Source organism: Oncorhynchus tshawytscha, linkage group LG10 (assembly GCF_018296145.1).
Source record: "Oncorhynchus tshawytscha isolate Ot180627B linkage group LG10, Otsh_v2.0, whole genome shotgun sequence".
Classification (NCBI taxonomy): Eukaryota; Metazoa; Chordata; class Actinopteri; order Salmoniformes; family Salmonidae; genus Oncorhynchus; species Oncorhynchus tshawytscha.
In genome coordinates this window covers 8,370,366-8,397,697 of record NC_056438.1, presented here as the reverse complement: position 1 = coordinate 8,397,697, position 27,332 = coordinate 8,370,366, and the positions used below count along the sequence as shown (strand labels likewise).

Sequence of the window (27,332 nt, the reverse complement as noted above, 5' to 3'; positions counted from 1 at the left end):
CAAGATTTCGCTCGCCTGAGGTAGAGTATCTAATGATAAGCTGTAGACCACACTATTTAGTCAGAGAGTTTTCGTCTGTATTTTTTGTAGCTGTCTACATACCACCACAGACAGATGCTGGCTCTACGACAGCACTCAATGAGCTGTATTCCGCCATAAGCACACAGGAAAACCCTCATCCAGAGGCGGCGCTCCTAGTGGCCAGGGACTTTAATGCAGGGAAACTTAAATCCATTTTACCTAATTTCTATCAGCATGTTAAATGTGCAACCAGAGGGAAAATAACGAGACCACCTTTACTCCACACACAGAGACACGTACAAAGCTCTCCCTCGCTCACCATTTGTCAAATCTGACCATAATTCTATCCTCCTGATTCCTGCTTACAAGCAAAAAATGTAAGCAGGAAGCACCAGTGACTGTCTATAACAAAGTGGTCAGATGAAGAAGATGCTAAACTACAGGACTGTTTTTCTAGCACAGACTGGAATATGTTCAAGGACTCTTCCGATGGCATTGAGGAGTACACCACATCAGTCACTGGCTTCATCAATAAGTGCTTCGATGACGTCGTCCCCACAGTGACTGTACGTACATACCCCAACCAGAAGCCATGGATAACAGGCAACATTCAGACTGAGCTAAAGGGTAGAGCTGCTGCTTTCAATGAGCGGGACTCTAACCCGGAAGCTTATAAGAAATCCCACTATGCCCTCCAACGAACCATCAAACAGGCAAAGTGTCAATACAGGACTAAGATCGATTCGTACAACACCGGCTCTGACGCTCGTTGGATGTGGCAGGGCTTGCAAACTATTACAGACTACAGAGGGAAGCACAACCGAGCTGCCCAGTGACACAAGCCTACCAGACGAGCTAAATAACGTCTATGCTCACTTCGAGACAAGTAACATTGAAACATGCATGAGATCATTAGCCGATGTGAGTAAGACCTTCAAACAGGTCAACATTCACAAGGCCGCAGGGCCAGACGCATTACCAGGACGTGTACTCCGAGCATGCGCTGATCAACTGTCAAGTGTCTTCACTGACATTTTCAACCTCTCACTGTCTGAGTCTGTAATACCACCATGTTTCAAGCTTCTGACCCGTAGCACTCACATCTTTAGCCATGAAGTGCTTTGAAAGGCTGTTCATGGCTCACAACACCATTATCCCAGAAACCCTAGACCCACTCCAATTTGCATACCGCCCTAACAGATCCACAGATGATGCAATCTCTATTGCACTCCACACTGCCCTTTCCCACCTGGACAAAAGGAACACCTATGTGAGAATGCTATTCATTGACTACAGCTCAGCGTCCAACACCATAGTGCCCTCAAAGCTCATCACTAAGCTAAGGACCCTGGGACTAAACACGTCCCTCTGCAACTGGATCCTGGACTTCCTTACGGGCCGCCCCCAGGTGGTAAGGGTAGGTAACAACACATCCGCCACGCTGATCCTCAACACGGGGGCCCCTCACGGGTGTGTGCTCAGTCTCCTCCTGTACTCCCTGTTCACTCATGACTGCACGGCCAGGCACGACTCCAACACTATCATTAGTTTACCGATGACACAACAGTCTGATCACAGACAACAATGAGACAGTCTATAGGGAGGAGATCAGAGACCTGGCCGTGTGGTGCAAGGACAACAACCTCTCCCTCCACGTGATCAAGACAAAGGAGATGATTGTGGACTACAGGAAAAGGAGGACCGAGCATGCCACCATTCTCATCGACGGGGCTGTAGTGGAGCAGGTTGAGAGCTTGGCGTCCACATCACCAACAAACTGATGTGGTCCAGGCAAACCAAGACAGTCGTGAAGAGGGTACGACAAAACCTATTCCCCCTCAGGCGACTGAAAATATTTGGCATGGGTCCTTAGATCCTCACAACGATTTACAGCTGCACCATCGAGAGCATCCTAACTGGTTGCATCACTGCCTGGTGTTGATGAATCGATACAGGAGACCAAGTTGAAACACTGGACAGGGTGGATCAGGTATAGTAAAGGCAGTTTATTTTAACAGTGTAGAGATATCTGGCAAAGCGTGCACGGACTCTTGTTCGTCTGGCTCATAGGGAACCTTCAGAAAAAAGCCCCGATACATTGTGTACAGTCATTTTATTCATGGGTCTGACGTAGGTAGATTCTGGTAGATCAGGCCTCTGATAGGTTGCTGGTAGTTGATTGGCAGTTCCCTCCAGACTGGTGTCGGCGTCCCATTGATAGTTGGAAGAGTTCTTTGTCTTTGGAACCCATCCCCAGGAGAGGGAATGAGTGTGTGTATGTGTGTGCGTTCCTGTCTTCACAAGTCAAGTCTGTGTGTCCTCGCAGTGAGTGTGTGTAATGTGTGTGCGTTCTTATCTTGGTGTCCTCGCAATGAGTGTGTGTATGTGTGTGCGTTCTTGTCTTGGCAAGATGTTGTGGCCGAACTGACGGCTAGCACCTGTGGCTAGGATGGAGCACCCATCTCATATGCATACGTAGATACTGTACTCTATATCATCGACTGCATCCTTATGTAATACATGTATCACTAGCCACTTTAACTATGCCACTTGGTTTACATACTCATCTCATATGTATATACTGTACTCGATATCATCTACTGTATCTTGCCTATGCTGCTCTGTACCATCACTCATTCATATATCCTTATGTACATATTCTTTATCCCCTTACACTGTGTATAAGACAGTAGTTTTTTTTGAATTGTTAGTTAGATTACTTGTTCGTTATTACTGCATTGTCGGAACTAGAAGCACAAGCATTTCGCTACACTCGCATTAACATCTGCTAACCATGTGTATGTGACAAATAAAATTTGATTTGATTTGATGTATCCTGTTTTGACAGTGTTGTGGATGATTTAAGTGAGTGTGTGTGTGAGAGATATCCTGTTATGAGGCCTAACATGTTTTACTGTGAAAATACGTTGCTATGTGTTGTCAATACGTTGCTATGTGTTGTCAATACGTTGCTATGTGTTGTCAATACGTTGCTATGTGTTGTCAATACGTTGCTATGTGTTGTCAATACGTTGCTATGTGTTGTCTCCGTTATAGCAATGCAATAGCAGTAAGCTGGTCATTTGCATAAGAAATAGCACTTCATTACACTGGTATGGCAACTGCTCGGCCTTCAACCGCAAGGCACTACAGAGGGTAGTGCGTATGGCCCAGTACATCACCGGGACCAAGCTTCCTGCCATTCAGGACCTCTATACCAGGCGGTGTCAGAGGAAGGCTCTAAAAATTGCTACCGCACGTCAAGCGGTACCGGAGCGCCAAGTATAGGTCCAAGAGGCTTCTAAACAGCTTCTATCCCAAAACCATAAGACTCCTGAACATCTAATCAAATGGCTACCCAGACTATTTGCATTGCCCCCACCCCCCTTCTACGCTGCTGCTACTCTCTGTTATTATCTATGCATAGTCACTTTAATAACTCTACCTACATGTACATATTACCTCAACTACCTTGAGACCGGTTCCCCCACACATTTACTTGGCACCGGTACCCCCTGTATATAGCCTCTACATTGACTCTGTACCAGTACCCCCTGTATATAGCCTCCACATTGACTCTGTACCGTAACACCCTGTATATAGCCTCTACATTGACTCTGTACCGTAATACCCTGTATATAGCCTCCACATTGACTCTGTACCAGTACCCCCTGTATAGAGCCTCGCTGTTGTTATTTTAATGCTGCTCTTTAATTATTTGTTACTTTTAGCTCATCTTTTTTCTTTATTTTTTTCTTAACTGCACTGTTGGTTAAGGGCTTGTAAGTAAGCATTTCACTGTAAGGTCTACTACACCGGATGTATTCAGCACATTCAGTGATTAACATTTGATTTGAGAATGTACCACTACAACAGACGGCAAAGGCTGGATGGTCTGATTATATGCTGTAGTGATAAGTGTCCACAATCCGATGTAAGTTCTCTGCTTCGATAGGCTCTGGCCCAGAACTCTCTCACCAAAAATGAAAAATGAATAAAGGATCAGACTGTCATATTGCCTGTGTGCCTGACCGGGCACAGCACACTGGCAGAAACACCCAGCTCACACGCAGCTGCAGGACAAATGCAAAGTTCACATGTCTGTCAGACAGGACCTTTTAGCAAATATGAGGGGTTAAGACTGAGGATGATACTCCTCGTCGGGTCCCTTTCAGTGCTCACTGAAAAAGTTCACACCCTCTTAGTGGAGGTAACAGAAATGGATAGGTGCTTCAAAGACATCGACTCTAGGGGCTCGAGGGCCTGAGACGGAGAGTGGCCTGAGACGGAGAGGGGCTCGAGGGCCTGAGACGGAGAGTGGCCTGAGAGGCCTGAGACGGAGAGAGGCCTGAGACGGAGAGTGGCCTGAGACGGAGAGTGGCCTGAGAGGCCTGAGACGGAGAGTGGCCTGAGACGGAGAGTGGCCTGAGACGGAGAGTGGCCTGAGACGGAGAGTGGCCTGAGACGGAGAGTGGCCTGAGAGGCCTGAGACAGAAAGTGGCCTGAGAGGCCTGAGACGGAGAGTGGCCTGAGACGGAGAGTGGCCTGAGACGGAGAGTGGCCTGAAACGGAGAGTGGCCTGAGATGGAGAGTGGCCTGAGACGGAGAGTGGCCTGAGACGGAGAGTGGCCTGAGACGAGGCCTGAGACGGAGAGTGGCCTGAGACGGAGAGTGGCCTGAGAGGCCTGAGACAGAAAGTGGCCTGAGACGGAGAGTGGCCTGAGACGGAGAGTGGCCTGAGAAGGAGAGTGGCCTGAGACGGAGAGTGGCCTGAGAGGCCTGAGACAGAAAGTGGCCTGAGAAGGAGAGTGTCCTGAGACGGAGAGTGGCCTGAGACGGAGAGTGGCCTGAGACGGAGAGTGGCCTGAGAAGGAGAGTGGCCTGAGACGGAGAGTGGCCTGAGAGGCCTGAGACAGAAAGTGGCCTGAGAAGGAGAGTGGCCTGAGACGGAGAGTGGCCTGAGACGGAGAGTGGCCTGAGAAGGAGAGTGGCCTGAGAAGGAGAGTGGCCTGAAAAGGAGAGTGGCCTGAAACGGAGAGTGGCCTGAGACGGAGAGTGGCCTGAGAAGGAGAGTGGCCTGAGAGGCCTGAGACAGAAAGTGGCCTGAGACGGAGAGTGGCCTGAGAAGGAGAGTGGCCTGAGAGGCCTGAGACAGAAAGTGGCCTGAGACAGAAAGTGGCCTGAGACGGAGAGTGGCCTGAGAGGCCTGAGACAGAGAGTGGCCTGAGAGGCCTGAGACAGAGAGTGGCCTGAGATGGAGAGTGGCCTGAGACGGAGAGTGGCCTGAGAGGCCTGAGACGGAGAGTGGCCTGAGAGGCCTGAGACGGAGAAGTGGCCTGAGAGGCCTGAGACAGAAAGTGGCCTGAGACGGAGAGTGGCCTGAGACGGAGAGTGGCCTGAGAAGGAGAGTGGCCTGAGACGGAGAGTGGCCTGAGAGGCCTGAGACAGAAAGTGGCCTGAGAAGGAGAGTGGCCTGAGACGGAGAGTGGCCTGAGACGGAGAGTGGCCTGAGACGGAGAGTGGCCTGAGAAGGAGAGTGGCCTGAGACGGAGAGTGGCCTGAGAGGCCTGAGACAGAAAGTGGCCTGAGAAGGAGAGTGGCCTGAGACGGAGAGTGGCCTGAGACGGAGAGTGGCCTGAGAAGGAGAGTGGCCTGAAACGGAGAGTGGCCTGAGAAGGAGAGTGGCCTGAAACGGAGAGTGGCCTGAGACGGAGAGTGGCCTGAGAGGCCTGAGACAGAAAGTGGCCTGAGACGGAGAGTGGCCTGAGACGGAGAGTGGCCTGAGAAGGAGAGTGGCCTGAGAGGCCTGAGAAAGAAAGTGGCCTGAGACAGAAAGTGGCCTGAGACGGAGAGTGGCCTGAGAGGCCTGAGACAGAGAGTGGCCTGAGAGGCCTGAGACCTGAGACGAGTGGCCTGAGACGGAGAGTGGCCTGAGAGGCCTGAGACAGAAAGTGGCCTGAGACGGAGAGTGGCCTGAGAGGCCTGAGACAGAGAGTGGCCTGAGACGGAGAGTGGCCTGAGACGGAGAGTGGCCTGAGAAGGAGAGTGGCCAGTGGAACCAACAGTGAAGCCACCGTCAGTAGGCTGAGTAGCTGTTGGCACTCTTAACAGCTGGTCTGAGCCAGAAACAGTTGAGGTAGGATAGGATTTTGTTACTCTCACCTGAGGGAGAAGAGCCCTCATGAGCGGCGTAGCGGTCTAAGGCACTGCATCTCAGTGCTAGAGGCGTCACTACAGACCCTGGTTCGATTCCATGCTGTATCACATCCGGCTGTGATTGGGAGTCCCATAATGCAGCGCACAATTGGCCCAATGTCGTTAGGTTTTGGCCGGGATAGTCCGTCATTGTAAATAAGAATTTGTTCTTAATCGTCTTGCCTAGTTAAATAAAACATTTGAGTCTACGGACATCCGGAGGTAAATCACCTTCTGTGAGGTTGTCAGGTGAGTCTTCTCCTCCAGGGTGAGGCCCAGAACTCTGTGGTTCAAGAGGGTCCTCGTGTCCGTTGTGGCCTGTTCCCTGGGCGGGGCACAGACCAGCCAATCATCCAGGTAAGGTAGTTACTCCTCCAGTAGAATGCACCACCAGCACCACCAGAGCAAAAGGCAAAGGCCGGCCCGCCCGCCAGGCAAAATGCTGCAGAAACAGTGCTTGCCATGCAATGTGAGTCTGTTCGGCCCATCTAGTGGTACTTTTGGGTACTTCATATTATTACAAGTGTTTGTTTTTTATTTCACATTTATTTAACCAGGTAGACCAGGTAGGAACAAGTTCTCAATTACAACTGCAACCTGGCCAAGATAAAGCAAAGCAGTGCGACACAAACAACAACACAGAGTTACACATGGAGTAAACAAATGTTCAGTCAATAATACAGTAGAAGAAAATCTATATACAGTGTGTGCAAATGGCGTGAGGAGGTAAGGCAATAAATAGGCCATAGTAGCGAAGTAATTACAATTCAGCAAATGAACACCGGAGTGATAGATGTGCAGATGATGATGTGCAAGTAGAAATACTGGGGTGCAAAAAAGTAAATAAAAACAATATGGGGATGAGGTAGGAAGATTGGATGGGCTATTTACAGATGGGCTATGTACAGCTGCAGCGATCGGTTAGCTGCTCAGATAGCTTATGTTTAAAGTTAGTGAGGGAGATATACTTCAGCGATTTTTGCAATTCGTTCCAGACATTGGCAGCAGAGAACTGGAAGGAAAGGCTGCCAAAGGGGGTGTTGGATTTGGGATACACCTGCTAGAGCGTGTGCTACGGGTGGGTGTTGTTATCATGACCAGTGATAAGGCGGAGCTTTACCTAGCAAAGACTTCTAGATGATCTGGAGCCAGTGGGTCTGGCGACGAATATGTAGCGCGGGCCAGCCGACGAGAGCGTACAGGTCGCAGTGGTGGGTAGTTTTTGGGGCTTTGGTGACAAAACGGATGGCACTGTGATCGACTACATCCAGTTTGCTGAGTAGTGTTGGAGGCTATTTTGTAAATGACATCGCCGAAGTCGAGGATCAGTTTTACGAGGGTATGTTTGGTGGTGTGAGTGGAGGTGGCTTTGTTGTGAAATAAGAAGACGATTCTAGATTTAATTTTGGATTGGAGATATGAGTCTGGAAGGAGAGTTTACAGTCAAACCAGACACCTAGGTATTTGTAGTTGTCCACATATCCTAAGTCAGAACCTTCCAGAGTAGTGATGCTAGTCGGGCGGGCTGGTGCGGGCAGTGATCGGTTGAAAAGCATGCATTTAGTTTTACTAGCGTTTAAGAGCAGTTGGAGGCCACGGAAGGAGTGTTTTATGGCATTGAAGCTTGTTTGGAGGTTTGTTAACACAGTGTCCAAAGAAGGGCCAGATGTATAAAGAATGGTGTCGTCTGCGTAGAGGTGGATCAGGGAATCATCCTCAGCAAGAGCGACATCGTTGATATATACAGAGAAAAGGGTCAGCCCGAGAATTGAACCCTGTGGTACCCCCATAGAGACTGCCAGAGGTCCGGACAACAGGTCCTCCAGTTTAGTCGCTGAGGTGCACCCGTGATAAGCTCGGAAACCGGATTGCACAGCGGAGAAGGTACGGTGGGATTCTAAATGGTCAGCGATCTGTTTATTAACTTGGCTTACGAAGACTTTAGAAAGGCAGGGCAGGATGGATGTAGGTCTGTAACAGTTTGGGTCTAGAGGCAGGGCAGGATGGATATAGGTCTGTAACAGTTTGGGTCTAGACTGTCTCCCCCTTTGAAGAAGGGGATGACCGTGACAGCTTTCCCATCTTTAGGGATCTCGGACGATATGAAAGAGAGATTGAACAGACTGGTAATAGGGACAATGGCGGCAGATAATTTTAGAAAGAGAGGGTCCAGATTGTCTAGCCCAACTGATTTGTACTGGTCCAGGTTTTGCAGCTCTTTCAGAATATCTGCTATCTGGATTTGGGTGAAGGAGAAGCTGGTGAGGCTTGGGCAGGTAGCTGCGGGGGGAAAGCATGGCTAGCCGTAGAGAAATGCTTATTGAAATTCTCGATTATCGTGGATTTATCAGTGGCGACAGTGTTTTTCCTAGCCTCAGTGCAGTGGGCAACTGGGAGGAGGTGCTCTTATTCTCCATGGACTTTACACTGTCCCAAAACTTTTGGAGTTAGAGCTACAGGATGCAAATTTATGTTTGAAAAAGCTAGCCTTTGCTTTCCTGACTACCCTGAAAAGTTGCATATCGCGGGGACTATTCGATGCTACTGCAGTCCGCCACAGGATGTTTTTGTGGTGGTCGAAGGCAGTCAGGTCTGGAGTGAACCAAGGGCTACATCTGTTCTTAGTTCTACATTTTTTGAAAGGGGCATGCTTATTTAAGAAGGTGAGGAAATTACTTTTAAAGAACGACCAGGCATCCTCTTCCGATGGGATGAGGTCAATATCCTTCCAGGATACCCGGGCCAGGTCGATTAGAAAGGCCTGCTCACAGAAGTGTTTTAGGGAGCGTTTGACAGTGATGAGGGGTAGTCGTTTGACCGCGGACCCATAGCGGATGCAGCCAATGAGGCAGTGATCGCTGAGATCTTGATTGAAAACAGCAGAGGTGTATTTGGAGGGCATGTTGGTCAGGATAATATCTATGGGGGTGTCCATGTTTATGGATTTAGGGTTGTACCTGATAGGTTCCTTGATCATTTGTGTGAGATTGAGGGCATCTAGCTTAGATTGTAGGAATGCTGGGGTGTTAAGCATATCCCAGTTTAGGTCACCTAACAGAACGAATTCTGAAGATAGATGGGGGGAAATCAATTCACATATGGTGTCCAGGGCACAGCTGGGAGCTGAGGGGGGTCTATAACAGGCGGCAACAGTGAGAGACTTATTTCTGGAGAGATTCATTTTTTAAATTAGAAGCTCGATATGTTTGTGCATAGACCTGGAAAGTATGACAGAACTTTGCAGGCTATCTCTGCAGTAGATTGCAACTCCTCCCCCTTTGGCAGTTCTATCTTGACAGAAAATGTTGTAGTTTGGGATTGAAATTTCTGAATTTTTGTTGGCCTTCCTAAACCAGGATTCAGACATGGCAAGGACATCAGGGTTGGTGGAGTGTGCTAAAGCAGTGAGTAAAACAAACTTAGGGAGGAGGCTTCTGATGTTAACATGCATGAAACCAAGGCTTTTACGGTTACAGAAGTCAACAAATGAGAGCGCCTGGGGACACGCAGGACCTGGATTAACCTCCACATCACCCGAGGAACAGAGGAGGAGTAGGATGAGGGTACGGCTAAAGGCTAACAAAACTGGTCGTCTAGTGCGTTGAGGACAGAGAATAAAAGAAGCAGATTTCTGTAATTTTATCATCATCTCTGGCCCTCTGTGTTGCCTTATCACACGTCAAAAAAATGAAATAATAAGAAAGAAAAAAATGTAAATATAAAATATGACAATGCTTGCTAAACATTATCCTGAATAGAAATCATCATCATGCTTTTCAGCACACTTATCCTTTATATTTCAATATTTAATATTTTATTTATTTTAATATGTATTTGTTGGCAATGTTTTGGCGTCAAACTGATGACAGTTGTGAACAGTCAATAGTTGGAAGAGTTGTTAATTGAAAAAAAAAATGCCATTTTTGATAAGATGTTTTTTATTTATTTTATTTTATTAATTGGACTATTACCTCTTGACCCATAAGGTCGATCTACTAGAAACTCATGATATGGACACAGATATGAATTAACAGTATATATATATATTAATACAAAATGCAAAGTTTAAATTACCAAAAAGTTACAATAGATTACCATAGATTTTCTGTTAACTACCAAAATTACTGAAGATTCCAGTAACGGTAGCTTTGCAACCCTAATGGGGACTCTTCTTTCCGCTCAGCAAGCATGTCAGCCGGGGGACGGAACATAATTATACAAATTGACCGCAAGAATACCGAACAGATATAGTATTTGGGGGAAAAAAACAAGAATCATTTCAAACCATGATAACACTGGGGATAAGATCCAGCCAGGTTACCCGTGACACAAATCAGCATTCGACTGCCATGCATGTCGGGATGATGTGGAAACCGGCCACTAGATGCAACAGTGAGCGATGTTACCTTCAAGTAGGTTTGGGTTGTGGATGGCGGATGGCATCTGCCGCTGATTCCAAAGGTTACAAGTTGGAATTCTGTGATGTTTTAAGCCTATCCCAAACCTTAACCCTTACCTTAACCATGCAGCATTAATACATAACCTTAACCATGCAGCATTAATACCTAAACTTAAACACTTCCATATTTTACGTACACAGCAACTTCCCAATTTTACGTTTAAGAAACATTCTAACGTGAGAGAGCTAGTTGATATGATCACATGTACAGTACCAGTCAAAAGTTTTAGAACACCTACTCATTCAAGGGTTTTTCTAGATTTTACTATTTTCTACATTGTAGAATAATAGTGAAGACATCAAAACGATGAAACACATATGGAATCATGTAGTAACCAAAAAAGTGTTAAACAAATCAAAATATATTTTAGATTCTTCAGAGTAGACACCCTTTGCCTTGAAGACAGCTTTGCACTCTTGGCATTCTCTCAACCAGCTTCACATGGAATGCTTTTCCAACCGTCTTGAAGGAGTTCCCACATATGCTGAGCACTTGTTGGCTACTTTCCCTTCACTCTGCGGTCCAACACATCCCAAACCATCTCAATTGGATTGAGGTCGGGTGATTGTGGAGGCCAGGTCATCTGATGCAGCACTCCATCACTCTCATTCTTGGTCAAATAGACCTTACACAGCCTGGAGGTGTGTTGTGTCATTGTCCTGTCGAAAAACAAATTATAGTCCCACTAAGCGAAACCAGATGGGATGGCGTATCACTGCAGAATGCTGTGGTAGCCATGCTGGTTAAGTGTGCCTTAAATTCTAAATAAATCCCTGACAGTGTCACCAGCAAAACACCCCACCACCTCCATGCTTCACGGTGGGAACCACACAAGCAGAGATCATCTGTTCACCTACTCTGCGTCTCACAAAGACACGGCAGTTGGAACCAAAAATCTCAAATTTGGACTCATCAGACCAAAGGACAGATTCCAACCTGACTAATGTCCATTGCTCGTGTTTCTTGGCCCAAGCAAGTCTCTTCTTCTTATTGGTGTCCTTTAGTAGTGGTTTCTTTGCAGCAAGTCGACCATGAAGGCCTGATTCCCACGGTCTCCTCTGAACAGTTGATGTTGAGATGTGTCTGTTACTTGAACTCTGAAGCATTTATTTGGGCTGCAATTTGAGGTGCAGTTAACTCTAATGAACATGTCCTCTGCAGCAGAGGTAACTCTAGATCTTCCTTTCCAGTGGTGGTCCTCATGAGAGCCAGTTTCACCATAGCGCTTGAGGGTTTTTGAAACTTCACTTGAAGAAACTTTTAAAGTCGGATTGACTGACCTTCATGTCTTAAAGTAATGATGGACTGTCTCTTTGCTTATTTAAGCTGTTCTTACCATAATATGGACATGATATTTTACCGAATAGGGATATATTCTGTATACCACCCCTACCTTGTCACAACACAACTGATTGGCTCAAATGCATTAAGGAAAGAAATTCCACAAATTAAGTTAACAAGTCCCACCTGTTAATTGAAATGCATTCCAGGTGACTAACTCATGAAGCTGGTTGAGAGAATGCCAAGTGTGCAAAGCTGTCATCAAGGCAAAGGGGGGCTACATTGAAGAATCTCAAATATAAAATATATTTTGCTTTGTTTAACACTTTTTTGGTTACTACATGATTCCATATGTATTATTTCATAGTGTTGAAGTCTTCATTATTATTCTACAATGTAAGGTAGGTGTTCTAAAACTTTTGACTGGTACTGTAAATTTATTTACACGTGGGAATACTTGGGAACAGATCCCCCTAAATTAATTGTATTTTTTATTTTATTTATCCGTTGTTTTACCAGGTAAGTTGACTGAGAACACGTTCTCATTTGCAGCAACGACCTGGGGAATAGTTACAGGGGAGAGGAGGGGATGAATGAGCCAATTGTAAACTGGGGATTATTAGGTGACCATGATAGTTTGAGGGCCAGATTGGGAATTTAGCCAGGACACCAGGGTTAACACCCCTACTCTTACGATAAGTGCCATGGGATCTTTAATGACCTCAGAGAGTCAGGACACCCGTTTAACGTCCCATCCGAAAGACGGCACCCTACACAGGGCAGTGTCCCCAATCACTGCCCTGGGGCATTGGGATATGTTTTTAGACCAGAGGAAAGAGTGCCTTCTACTGGCACTTAATAAAATAAATATCCAACGAACCAAAAAAATTAAATTCTATATATTATCTTGTTTTGCTCAGAAAACTTGGGGGCCAAATAAATCCCCCACGGGCCGCCTATTGGGCAACCTGCATCTGATCTGGACATCTTGTATCCATGTCGGACTACGACATTGAGTGTTCACAACTCTCCAACATCATCCCTCAGTTGTTCACCTAAAAACTGGTGGTTGTCTGAACTGCAAATTGTCCATTTCATACACAAAGAGTAGCAACATTACCTGTTAGGTTCAGACAACAGTCCCATTATATAATTACTGTGACATTGGACTGAGCAGGATCAGGAGGACCAGTTAGAGTTGGTCCACAGGGGATCTTGGGTGTATCTCAATACTCTTAGTCTCCTCTCTGTGTCCTCATTTACAGTCTTTGTGGATGTTTTTCACGTGTTAGCAGATTAGTCTTCTGAATTCATATATTATCAGACTAAGCAGCCTTGTTGTTTCTGATTGAAGTTTTTCCTTCAGTCAACACAGCTAAATAGTTTCTCTCCTGTGTGAATCAGTATATGCCTCCTTAGGTCCCTCCTCTGAATAAAGCTCTTCCCACAGTCACCACAGGTGAATGGTTTCTCTCCTGTGTGAGTCAGTTTATGCATGGTTAGGTGCCCCTTTCGATTGAAGCTTTTCCCACAGTCACCACAGGTGAATGGTTTCTCTCCTGTGTGAGTCAGTTTATGCATGGTTAGGTGCCCCTTTCGATTGAAGCTTTTCCCGCATTCACCACAGCTAAATGGTTTCTCTCCTGTGTGAATCAGTATATGTCTCCTTAGGTCTCTCTTCTGAATAAATCTTTTCCCACAGTCATCACAGGTGAATGGTTTCTCTCCTGTGTGAGTCAGTTGATGTTCAGTTAGATGCACCTTCCGAATGAAGCTTTTCCCACAGTCACCACAACTAAATGGTTTCTCTCCTGTGTGAGTCAGTTTATGTTCAGTTAGGCTCACCTTACGATTGAAGCTTTTCCCACAGTCACCACAGCTAAATGGTTTCTCTCCTGTGTGAGTCAGTTTATGAGTGGTTAGGTTCCCTTTGAGACGGAAGCTCTTCCCACAGTCACCACAGCTAAATGATTTCTCTCTGGTGTGAGTCAGTTTATGAGTGGTTAGGTTCCCTTTGAGACGGAAGCTTTTCCCACAGTCACCACAGGTGAATGGCTTCTCTCCTGTGTGAGTCAGTTTATGCCTGGTTAGGTGCGCCTTGCGAATAAAGCTCTTCCCACAGTCACCACAGATAAATGGTTTCTCTCCTGTGTGAATCCTCATGTGCTTGGACACAGGCTTGAGATCCACTGGTTTAGAGTGACTCTCTCTGTTCTCCACAGTCTGGGTTTGGGGAAGAGTCAAGGACTGAACTGGGTCCTCCTGATCACATTCACTTTTCACACAGGAAGGAGTGAATATGGAGTCTTTGGTATCAAAGAGCCCTTGAAGCTGCTCTTCCTCCTGATTGGTCCCGAGTTCCTCTTTAATCAGTGTGGTCTCTGGGTCCTCCTGTCCCAGACTGGGGCTCCACTCCTGCTCACAGTGCTGCTGCTCAGGGGGAACCTCCTCTTCAGAGAACTGCAGGGAGTCTGGAGGTAAGGAGAGGAAGAGCAGAGGTTATTTATATACCACACAATTCAATCTCAACGATTTTTTAATTGAAAATGTCTTTATTGGCATTGATCCTAAATAAGAACAGGAGCTAAAATAATGTACGATACAGATAAATAGTTTTACTGCTCCCAAACTTGATATTTTAATAAAGCTTGTACACGTCCTAATCATTTGAAAGATTTCTCAGACAGAAAGTTTGTATTTGAAAACTATTTCAAACTAAGATACTTTCAGTTGTCCCGAACTCACTTCACTTGCACAAAAGAGAGAGAGTCTTGAACTGCTGCTGTTAGCACATGTACAGATCAAATACACAGCGCTGGAATTCAGACTCTCTTATCTCCAACAATTACAGGAGACATGAGGGTTAAGTGCCTTGCTCAAGGCACATGGACAGATTTTTCACCTAGTCGGCTCGGGGATTCGATAGGCCACCTGTGGCCCCACATTATTCACCTTTCAGTTTCTGTACATACAAACCTATTCTACATAGTTGTATCTCTGGTGTGATGCGCAGCAGTCTGCGTAGCCGATCATTCTCCTCCTGGTACTCTGCTACTGCTTTCACAAATTCCCCAGAAATCTCCACAGCAGCAAACGCCGTTAAACGCTGATTTAAAAACTCTTGAAACGACTGTAGTTTAGACATTTTCAGGAGAGTTGGGTGTTCAGCAAGTATGGGATCTTGACGTGGGTCCTCCTGATCACATTCACTTTTCACACAAGGAGGAGTAAATATGAACTCTATGATATCAGGCTCCACCCCTTGAAGCTGCTCTTCCTCCTGACTGGTCCTGACTTCCTCCTGTTCCTCTTTAATCTGTTTGGTCTCTGGGTCCTTCTGCCCCAGACTGGGGCTCCACTCCTGCTCACAGTGCTGCTGCTCAGGGGGAACCTCCTCTTCAGAGACAGAGGGCTGCACGGGTTCTGGAGGGACAGAGAAGAGGAGCAGAGGTTACCACAGTCCCCAAATCCAGAACAAATTCAAGAAAGCGATCAGTATTATAAAGAGCCATTGTTGCATCGAACTCCGTTCCATCTCAAATTTCTCAAGCGAACAGCAAACCTGTTTTAGAAACAGATAAAGCAACACCTCACAATGCGTCTCCCATAGGGGATTTTACAATAAAATAAGGGCTGTGTTTTGTGTTGGCTTACCCTTTACAATGACTTAAAATAAGGGCTGTGTTTTGTGTTGGCTTACCCTTTACAATGACTTAAAATAAGGAGGCTTACCCTTTACAATGACTTAAAATAAAGGCCTGTGTTTCGTGTAGGCTTACCCTGGCATGACATTTTGATAACCGTGTAAATCTCTCTAGGACAAGGTGACTTTTATTAATATAGTTGCCTATATTTACTACCCAAAAATGAAATGCTAATCAGCTCCTGATGTGGCTATCATAAAGAACTACAAACATAAAGAACTACAAACATAAAGAACTACAAACATAAATGACTACAAACATAAATGACTACAAACATAAATGACTACAAACATAAATGACTACAAACACAAAGAACTACAAACACAAAGAACTACAAACACAAAGAACTACAAACACAAAGAACTACAAACACCATAATGATCTGGACGGGACTGCCGAATCGAGGCAAAGTAAAAAAAAAAAAAAAAATCTATGGATTAACTATCTAACGTCATCTAAATGTAGTAATGAATAAACTGGCAAAAATTTATTTAAATTAACAATTCCATGAACTGTCTTGTACTAGTGTCAAAATACCTGTGAGAAAAGAAGCCAGCTATAGATGACGTGCAGGCGCTTGCTGGGATTTGTAGTTCCGCATGATGTCTATTTACATGCTAATTAGCATTTTTCGAATCTGAGCGTAAATAGAGCTGAATATCAGTGGAGGCTCATGCTCCTCAGTGAATTTCATTAAAATGGTTTAACATTTTTTTTATTTTACCCCTTTTTCATGGTATCCAATTGTTTTTAGTAGCTACTGTCTTGTCTCATCGCTACAACTCCTGTATGGGCTCGGGAGAGACGAAGGTTGAAAGTCATGCGTCCTCCGATACACAACCCAACCGCACTGCTTCTTAACACAGCGCGCATCCAACCCGGAAGCCAGCCGCACCAATGTGTCGGAGGAAACACCGTGCAACCTTGGTTAGCGCGCACTGCGCCCGGCCCCCCACAGGAGTCGCTGGTGCGCGATGAGACAAGGATATCCCTACCGGCCAACCCCTCCCTAACCCGGACGACGCTAGGCCAATTGTGCGTCGCCCCATGGACCTCCCGGCCGTGGCCGGTTACGACAGAAAGAGGTATGAAAGAGCCCCAGTAAGCCAGTGACTCAGCCCCTGTAATAGGGTTAGAGGCAGAGAATCTCAGTGGAAAGAGGGGAACCGGCCAGCCAGAGACAGCAAGGGCGGTTTGTTTCTCCAGAGCCTTTCCGTTCACCTTCACACTCCTGGGCCAGACTACACTCAATCATATGACCCACTGAAGAGATGAGTCTTCAGTAAAGACTTAAAGGTTGAGACCAAGTTTGCGTCTCTCACATGGGTAGGCAGACCATTCCATAAAAATGGAGCTCTATAGGAGAAAGCCCTGCCTCCAGCTGTTTGCTTAGAAATTCTAGGGACAATTAGGAGGCCTGCGTCTTGTGACACTTGTACGTGTAGGTATGTACGGCAGGACCAAATCAGAGACATAGGTAGGAGCAAGCCCATGTAATGCTTTGTAGGTTAGCAGTAAAACCTTGAAATCAGCCCTTGCCTTGACAGGAAGCCAGTGTAGGGAGGCTAGCACTGGAGTAATATGATCAAATCTTTTGGTTCTAGTCAGGATTCTAGCATCCGTATTTAGCACTAACTGAAGTTTATTTAGTGCTTTATCCAGGTAGCCGGAAAGTAGAGCATTGCAGTAGTCTAACCTAGAAGTGGCAAAAGCATGGATTAATTTTTCTGCATCATTTTTGGACAGAAAGTTTCTGATTTTTGCATTGTTACGTAGATGGAAAAAAAAGCTGTCCTTGAAACAGTCTTGATATGTTCTTCAAAAGAGAGATCAGGGTCCAGAGTAACACTGAGGTCCTTCACTGGGTTGCGAGTAGGAATTATAGCTACAGTGTTCAAAGTGATCATACTGTTTGTATGTTGCTGCTACGGAAGTGAACTGCATTTGCGTGTAATCAGGGGTTTATTCATTCTGCAGATTCTGTTGAAAAACTTTATTAAACAGAAGCAAACAGAACAGGGATAAACATACCTGAATTTGTCCAATAGAAAATCTTGTTTGCAACTGTTGGACTAATGATTACACCCTAGATCAGCTAGATGCAGGCAAGAGTGCGCAAGGCGGTATTAAAATGTCTCGCTGTCTGTCACCTTGATTACTCAAATTCTTCTCAACCTGTGAATCTATGTTGTATACTATCATTCATAGGCTAGGCTGTTGCAACATCATGAAGGGTATAGGGAAAATGTGAGTATCATGGAGTAGCCTAAACCTATCAATGTTACATTGAGCTGGGTGAATGGAATATGAATGAGTCATCCAATATAAGGCAGTGCTCATATTTTTTTTTTTTTAAGATGGTCCTCCATCTTTAACAGCACTGACCGCCAGTGACGAATACATTGATAAAAGTCCCCTGGTCTGAGAGAGATTTACATGGTTATCAAAACATCACACCGGGGTAAGCCTACATTAAACAAAATCCTTTTTTAAGTGTTTCTCAAATTAAAAATGAATGGTGGAAAAACGATTGAAACCATTTCCCTGTTTGACCGCTAGGTTTTATGGGTATTATTACACACTCACTGTGGGGCTCTATCAGGCTTCAGACATCAGGTTTGGAATCAATTTGAATTTTTAAGCCAGTAAAGTCAAGACTAGGTTAACTATAATGCCAATTCAATAATTAAAAACTAGAATCCATTTTCAATTACTTCTCAGTATTTCTAAAGTGTATACATTTTCAATTATAAATTAAAATCACTTCCTGTTTTTATGACAATGTTTTTATCCATGCACGGTAGGTTTAAAAACAACTTCTTAAACGTGTATGAAGTGGTGATCAGTTAACAGTTTATCAATAAAGTAGAACTATAGCTAGCTATCAGTATCTACATACGAACCTATTCTACATAGTTGTATCTCTGGTGTCCTCCGCAGCAGTCTCCGTAGCCGATCATTCTCCTCCTGGTACTCCACTACCGTTTTCTCAACTGCCCCAAAAATATCCACAGCAGCCGCCGATAAACGCTCATTTAAAAACACACACAACATCTGTAGTTTAGACATTTTCTGTAAAATTAGAGATGGGTAGCCTATTGAGTTGAGTCCGTATGTATTTTCTTTACTCAACACAAGGAACAGAAAAAAAATAACTCGTTTCCAATCCTACTTCCGTGTTCTAGTCAAGGAATCTTGGGACGTTCTTTGTTCTAGTTGGTGACGAACCCAGAAACACAACGCCGCCAGCTGGATGGGAGTTTACTGTGCAAGGCAGCCTACAGACCAGTAGTAAAGTAGAACGCCGACTACATGTAGACAAATAGTGGTTATCATAAGTATAGGATGATCTGGGAGAATCTATTCTTCCCCAGGAGGCAACAGTTTATCATTACTCCATACAAGACTAAATCAACATGATGAATGAGCAGCATTAGGTCAGAATTTATGAGAAATACTCTTGGATAAATGCAAGGATACCTTTTCTGGAATTGTTTTTCATTTCATGTATTAATTACATCAGCCTGACCTAAATCAAATACCAGATATTGCTGTTTCTAATGAAAGGATAAATTAAACATACATTGATCATTACCTCGTCATTCAAATCAAATCAAACTTTATTTACATACACTGTTTTACAACATTAAGTCCATGGTACAGTATATGTATTTATCTGAGACCCACAGTATGAATGGTCTGGAGTTGCTTTCCTTTCGTAAGAGTGTTGTTCACATCCTGCCTTTTTATTCCCATCTTCTGAATGAAGATGTTATTTCTATTTTCAGTTTTTCTCTCTTTGTGGACAGATGTTTGAAGGGCTTGCCATAAAAGGGCCAGGTGTAGGGTTGGGGACCTGTTGATCCAATGGTGGGCTGAAATCCATTGCTGTCAAGTCCTACATGGTCGCTGCTCAAAAGGTTTGAGATCCACTGGTTTAGAGTCTCTCTCACTCTCTCTGTTCTCCACAGTCTGGGTTTGAGGAAGAGTCAAGGACCAAAGTGGGTCCTCCTGATCACATTCACTTTTCACACAGAAAGGAGTGAATATGGAGTCTTTGGTATCAAAGAGACCTTGAAGCTGCTCTTCCTCCTGACTGGTCCTGACTTCCTCCTGTTCCTCTTTAATCTGTTTGGTCTCTGGGTCCTTCTGCCCCAGACTGGGGCTCCACTCTTGCTCACAGTGCTGCTGCTCAGGGGGAACCTCCTCTTCAGAGACAGAGAGCTGTAGGGAGTCTGGAGGGAAGGAGCAGAGGTTACCTATACAGCATAGAATTAAATAGAACACTTGAATGATACACATGAATTCTAGATCTCTGTGATCTATATATAGTCAGGGAGGAGTAGAACCTCTAGCCTCATAGTTGAAGCCTGTGCCTGAGGTTGAGCAGAGGGTCCATTGAAAATACGGTACAATAACTTTCAACCAACCTTTACTTTCTGATACTTTATTCTCGATTTAGAAGGTACCGATGTCTTAAAAATATTTTTATACCCCTCGTTTGCTGCCGGACTTCTCACATTTCCCAGCATCTTTTCTGGAACCTGTCATTCGTTAATCTCGGTTACCCAGAAATAATATCATCTAGTGAAAGTGTGTCATTTCAAATCAAATCAAATGTATTTATATAGCCCTTCGTACATCTGCTGATATCTCAAAGTGCTGTACAGAAACCCAGCCTAAAACCCCAAACCGCAAGCAATGCAGGCGTAGAAGCACGGTGGCTAGGAAAAACTCCCTAGAAAGGCCAAAACCTAGGAAGAAACCTAGAGAGGAACCAGGCTATGTGGGGTGGCCAGTCCTCCTCTGGCTGTGCCGGGTGGAGATTATAACAGAACATGGCCAAGATGTTAAAATGTTCATAAATGACCAGCATGGTCCAATAATAATAAGGCAGAACAGTTGAAACTGGAGCAGCAGCACGGCCAGGTGGACTGGGGACAGCAAGGAGTCATCATGTCAGGTAGTCCTGAGGCATGGTCCTAGGGCTCAGGTCCTCCGAGAGAGAAAGAAAGAGAGAATTTCCTGTTTTACTTCTGCAGAGCGGGGATGCTGTTAACAATTGTGATAAAGTCTCCTCCCTTGTAAATGTAAACTCTTGGCCAAACTCATCCCTTCTGCTAATTTCTCCCGTGTTAAGTCCAAAATGCACATTTTTGTTTTCATACATTTTTACAATAAAGCCTATTTTGGCAGTGCAATCCGTTTATCATTCACACACACAGGCTTGAAAAATCACAGCATCAGGGTTAAGATTTTGCTTCAATGGAACTAAGGGACCTAGCCCGATTCATGAAAAACAGCCCCGGACTGTTATTCCTCATCCACCAAACTTTACAGTTGCCACTATGCACTGGGGCAGGTAGCGTTAGTGGAGAGGGTAGTACGTTTTTTTGCATGGCTGTGTTCAATTTTATACACCTGGCAGTTTATGAATAGCCAAATAATCCAAATAATTTGAAGGGGTAGGGAAAGGGTGATCAGAGAGGTGCAGGGGGAACAGTGGGTTAACTGCCTTGCTCAGGGGCAGAAAGACAGATTTTTACCTTGTCAGCTGGGGGATTCTATCCAGCAACCTTTCGGTTACTGGCCCAACACTCTAACCACTAGGCTACCTACCTCTAACCACTAGGCTACCTACCTCTAACCACTAGGCTACCTGCTCTAACCACTAGGCTACCTGCTCTAACCACTAGGCTACCTGCTCTAACCACTAGGCTACCTTCGCCTGTGTCCACATACTGCTGTGTTTTTTAAAAATGTACCTTTATTTAACTAGGCAAGTCAGTTAAGAACAAATTCTTATTTTCAATGATGGCCTATGAACAGTGGGTTACCTTGTTAGCTCAGGGATTTGAACTTGCAACCTTTCGGTTACTAGTCCAACAATCTAACCACTAGGCTACCCTGCCGCCGGATGGTAGCCTAGTGGTATACATAGTGTACCTTCATCAATAGGCGCTGAAGGTAATTATGGTTTATGAACCTTAGACCCTTATTTAATAAATTACTTAACAAAGGTGTCTACATTTGGGCTAATCTGAAGCTATGACCTAATACTGCCTTTAGATGTAACTGAGTGGAGATAACTGTATTCCATTTCAAATAGCCTTGTGACAAAAACAACTTTTTAATCCATTCACGGTCAAAAGTTATAGTAGATGGGCTTTCGAGGGGCATCACTACAGACCCTGGTTCGATCCTGGGCTGTATCACAACCGGCCGTGATTGGGAGTCCCATAGGGCTTCGCACAATTGGCCCAGCGTCGTCTGCGTTAGGCCGTCATTGTAAATAATGATTTGTTCTTAAACTGACTTGTTTAATTAAATAAATTAAATAAAGTTAACTGTTTTTAAGAAATGGTAATCACTGTTCGCCTTAACGGTATTAATTGAGTAGAACTATAGCTAACTATCAGTAGATGTACATACGAACCTATTCTACATAGTTGTATCTCTGGTGTCCTCCGCAGCAGTCTCCGTAGCCGATCATTCTCCTCCTGGTACTCCACTACCGTTTTCTCAACGGCCCCAAAAATATCCACAGCAGCCGCCGATAAACGCTCATTTAAAAACACACGAAACGACTGTAGATGAGACCTGTTTCAGTCGAATGAGAGTTGGGTAATTCGGCTAGTATGGTTTCGTTCAAGAGGAAATAATGGTGTCCACAAACAAAATAAACCCGCTGCTGTTGTATTAGTGGCAACCAAGACTGTTATCGGGGCAAGTCTGCCAGTGACTTTTCGTAGCAGGTTAGGGTTAGCTAAAACGATACAATTGTCCACGACGCGACGGTACATACCACAACCTGAGAACAGTCTTGGTTTCTACTAGTTGCCACAGCACAAAGTCAACATATCGTACAGATGGCTATATCGTCAACATTTATGATAACAAAATATAGATTTTTGGTCTTAATTTAAGATTAGGCATAAGTGGTTAGGTTTTAAATCACATTATAATAACATACAATATAGAAATAGACGGGGTTTATGACTTTGTGGCTGTGTTAACTAGTAACGACCCTGCCGCCACAGGGCTAGTGAAAAAAATCTTAGCCGCTGATCCGTTTCACTTCCGCATTGTCTTCTTCTTCTATAATATCAACGGGAGGAGATCCCATAAGTACAACACAGTGCCCCACGTGGATGGGGTTTTACTACAAGGTACAGACCAGTCAGTGAGAGTGGAAAGAAATAACTACAATGTGGGGAAAACGTTATATTAAGTAATAGGGGGATCTAGGATGATCGTTCATTCTATGAACCGAATTAAAAGACAACACATTGCAACACAGGCGACTCCTGACAACTGCAACCACTTGGGACTGATGTGACATCTTGCACTAAACCAGAGAATATTAATAGCAATCATCAATTTCTTGAGGAACAGAATCAGAACCGCAAATAAAAGTGATCTATAATGTTCCGGAACAGAACCATTATTTTAAAAGCTAGGGAACCGGTTAATAACATTATTTTACATTCCAGGGATTTTTTCCAGCCCCACAAAAAAATGCAACAAAGTGCCTATGCAAAGCTCTTACTCTGTCACTCAAAAACGTATTCCAGTGTCTATCTGCCAGCTGAAAATCTTTGCCAGTGTGCGTCTCAGTGGGGCGTATGTATGTGTAGGTTACCTGCCCCTCCCCCTCCGGAGCATAGGTTACTGCACCTGCCGTACTGACGTTACAAGCGTGATTAAGAAATTAGGGAGAAAGATTTTTCATTAGAGAAGAAATTATTCACTTTTTTGACACTACAGTTATCACATTATACAATGGATGTATTAACTACAAAAAGGGTCAAACAAATTTAAATATTTATTCTGGTGCCGCTCTGCACACACAAGGTCGATAGCTAGCTAGCTCTGGTCCAATGTTAAGCCAACTCTCAGAAGTTTAATTACGTTCAAAGCTCCTTCATGCTGTTCCTCATAGGTGTATTTCTGTGGGCTTATTTCAGAAAGGCAAGATGCCCAGCACCTGTGGTGGAATAAGTATCCAACTGAGTAAAAGATACCTTAATACAAAATGACTCAAGTAAAGGTGAAAGTCACCCAGTAAAATAAAACTTGTGTAAAAGTCTAAAATATTTGGTTTTAAATATACTTAAGTATATTATGAGCATCCATTCAATCACACCCTTCTCATTAACTTGTGGTGGGTTATTCACAATTTTTGATGAATAAAGAGAAAAATGATTATTATTATGTTATTATTATTTGTGCCCTGGTCCTATAAGAGCTCTTTGTCATTTCCATGTAACTCGTGCTATGAAAATAGTCCTGTAGCTTAGCATCTGCTTCATCGGACCACTGTTTTATTCATCTAGTGACTGCTGCTTCCTGGTTTAATTTTAGCTTGTAAACAGGAATCAGGAGAATGGAATTATGGTCAGATTTACCAAATGGAGAGCTTTGTATGCGTCTCTGTTTGTGAAGTATAGGTGGTCCAGAATTATTTTCCCCCTGGTTGCACATTTAACATGCTGATAGAAATTTGGTTAAACTGATCTAAGTTTCCTGCATTAAAGTCCCTGGCTACTAGTGTAACGGTTGTCTTAGGTGGAAGGAGAGGAGGACCAAAGCATAGCGTGGTAAGTGTTCATGATCATATTTATTTAAACTCAGAACACTAAACAAAATAACAAAGAGAATGAAACGAAACTGAAACAGTTCTGTAAGGTGACGAAAAAAACACTAAACATAAAAATAATCACCCACAAAACACAGGTGGGAAAAGGCTACCTAAGTATGATTCTCAATCAGAGACAACGAACGACACCTGCCTCTGATTGAGAACCATACTAGGCCAAACACATAGAAAATATAACATAGAAAAAAGAACATAGACAACCCACCCCAACTCATGCCCTGACCAACCTAAAACAAAGACACAACAAAGGAACTAAGGTCAGAACGTGACAACTAGGAGCGCCGCCTCTGGGTGAGCATTTTCTTGTTTGCTTATGGCGGAATACAGCTCATTCAATGCTATCTTAGTGCCAACTTCTGACTGAGTTGGTATGTAAACAGCTACGAAGATTACAGATGAGAACTCTCTCAGTAGGTAGTGTGGCCTACAGCTTATCATGATATACTCTACCTCAGGTGAGCAATAGCTCGAGACTTCCTTAGATATCATCTGTTATTTACAAAAATACATAGTCCGCCGCCCCTTGCAGCAGTTCTATCCTGCCGGTACATCGTATAACCAGCCAGCTGTATGTTAATATTGTCATCGTTCAGCCACGACTCCATGAAGCATAAGATGTTACAGTTTTTAATGTCCCGTTGGTATTTTAATCTTCCATGTAACTTGTCGATTTTATTGTCCAAAGATTGCACGTTTGCAAGTAGAATTGAGGGAAGTGGGGGTTAATTCAATCGCCTACGAATTCTCAGAAGGCAGCCCGCTCACCGGCCCCTCTTTCTCCATCTCCTCTTCATGCAGATCACGGGGGTTGGTGCCTGTTCCCGAGGGAGCCGTATATCCTCCGCCTCGGGTTCGTCAAAGTCGGGAAAGAAGAAAAAGGATTTTGCTAGTCCGTGGTGAGTAATCGCAGTCCTGATGTCTAGAAGTTATTTTCAGTCATAAGAGACGGTAGCAGAAACATTATGTACAAAATAAGTCAAACAAATAAGTTACAAACAATGCAGATAAACGAACAAAAAAACACAATCGGTTGGGGGCACGTAAAACGCCTTCTGCTCTGGCACCATCTCCAGCGTCATCTTACTTACTTTTTAAATGATCGTTTATTGGCGGCTGCCGTGGAGATTTTCGGGGCAGTTGAGAAAACGGTAGTGGAGTACCAGGAGGAGAATGATCAGCTGCGGAGACTGCTGCGGAGGACACCAAAGATACAACTATGTAGAATAGGTTCGTATTTAGATATACTGGTAGCTAGCTATAGTTATAATCAATGAATACTGTTTTTGATATAGATTATTCAATTGTTGATATCAATATTTGCCGAATTCCCAATATATTAGCATATGGTTATCATAATTAACACTGAAAACCAATCAGCTTCAAGTGACCACTTTTCCCTGAAACAATGTTGATTGCAGGTGGCAGAAGCCATTAACGTGCTGCACATTTAACACAGATAGAATAACGAGACAGATATGTACACTGCTGGTCAAATGTTTTAGAACACCTACTCATTCAAGGGTTTTTCTTAATTTTTACTATTTTCTACGTTGAAGAATAATAGTGAAGACATCAACAATAGGAAATAACAAATATGGAATCATGTAGTAACCAAAAAAGTGTTATATTTTATACTTGAGATTCTTCAAATAGCCACCCTTTGCTTAATGACAGCTTTGCACACGCTTGGCATTCGCTCAACCAGCTTCACCTGGAATGCTTTTCCAACAGTCTTGAAGGAGTTCCCACATATGCTGAGCACTTGTTGGCTGCTTTTCCATCACTCTGCAGTTTGACTCATTCCAAACCATCTCAATTTGGTTGAGTACTAGGATTATTGAGGCCAGGTCATCTGATGCAGCATTCCATCACTCTCCTTCTTGGTAAAATAGCCCTTACACAGCCTGGAGGTGTTTTTACAGTTCATTGACTACCGCTCAGCATTCAACACCATAGTACCTTCCAAGCTCATCATTAAGCTTGAGGCCCTGGGTCTCAACCCCACCCTGTGCAACTGGGTCCTGGACTTCCTGAAGGGCCGTCCCCCCCAGGTAGTGAAGGTAGGAAACAACATCTCCACTTCGCTGATCCTCAACACTGAGGCCCCACAAGGGTGCATGCTCAGACCCCTCCTGTACTCCCTGTTCACCCATGACTGCGTGGCCAAGAACGCCTCCAACTCAATCATCACGTTTGCAGACAACACAACAGTAGTAGGCTTGATCACCAACAACGACGAGACAGCCTATATGGAGGCACTCGGAGTGTGGTGTAAGGAAAACAACCTCTCACTCAACATCAACAAAACAAAGGAGATGATCGTGGACTTCAGGAAACAGCAGAGGGAGCACCTTCCTATTCACATCGACGGGACAGCAGTGGAGAAGGTGGAAAGCTTTAAGTTACTTGGCATACACATCACAAACAAACTGAAATGGTCCACCCACACAGACAGTGTGGTGAAGAAGGCACAACAGCGCCTCTTCAACCTCAGGAGGCTGAAGAAATTTGTCTAGTCACCTAAAACCCTCACAAGATTTTACAGATGCACAATTGAGAACATCCTGTCGGGCTGTATCACCGCCTGGTACGGCAACTGCACCGCCCGCAACCACAAGGCTCTCCAGAGGGTGGTGCAGTCTGCACAACGCATCACCGGGGGCAAACTACCTGCCCTCCATGACACATACAGCACCCGATGTCACAGGAAGGCCAAAAAGATCATCAAGGACAACAACCACCTGAGCCACTGTCTTTTCACACCTCTACAATCCAGAAGGCGAGGTCAGTACAGGTGCATCAAAGCTGGGACCGAGAGACTGAAACTCGTTTTTCAACCACTCCACAAATTTCTTGTTAACAAACTATAGTTTTGGCAAGACGGTTAGGACATCTACTTTGTGCATGACACAAGTCATTTTCTCCAACAATTAATAACAGACAGATTATTTCACTTATTCACTGTATTGGAGTTGTGCTCCAGTGGGTCAGAAGTTTACATACACTAATTTG

At 44.4% G+C, this 27,332-nt stretch overlaps 1 protein-coding gene across 13 annotated transcripts in view; it reads right to left on the bottom strand.

The window, feature by feature from the left end:
* LOC112259691 (gastrula zinc finger protein XlCGF57.1) overlaps positions 1-27,332 on the bottom strand; it is a 1,127,091-nt gene that overhangs the window by 61,404 nt on the left and 1,038,355 nt on the right. Inside the window, exons 1-4 of one of the 13 annotated variants that reach the window (XM_042329378.1) lie at positions 22,098-22,264; positions 19,868-19,896; positions 14,934-15,351; positions 12,698-14,428 (exon numbers count right to left, since the gene is read on the bottom strand). The exons of 6 other annotated variants lie outside the window; for them this stretch is intronic. In XM_042329378.1, the coding sequence (XP_042185312.1) occupies positions 13,320-14,428; positions 14,934-15,102 (1,278 nt within the window). In that variant the 5' untranslated portion in view covers positions 15,103-15,351; positions 19,868-19,896; positions 22,098-22,264 and the 3' untranslated portion in view covers positions 12,698-13,319. Of the gene's footprint in view, positions 1-12,694; positions 14,429-14,933; positions 15,381-18,564; positions 20,360-22,097; positions 22,768-27,332 lie in introns of those variants that run through there. 6 more of the 13 variants (XM_042329376.1, XM_024434306.2, XM_042329375.1 and 3 more) reach the window with 6 other exon arrangements.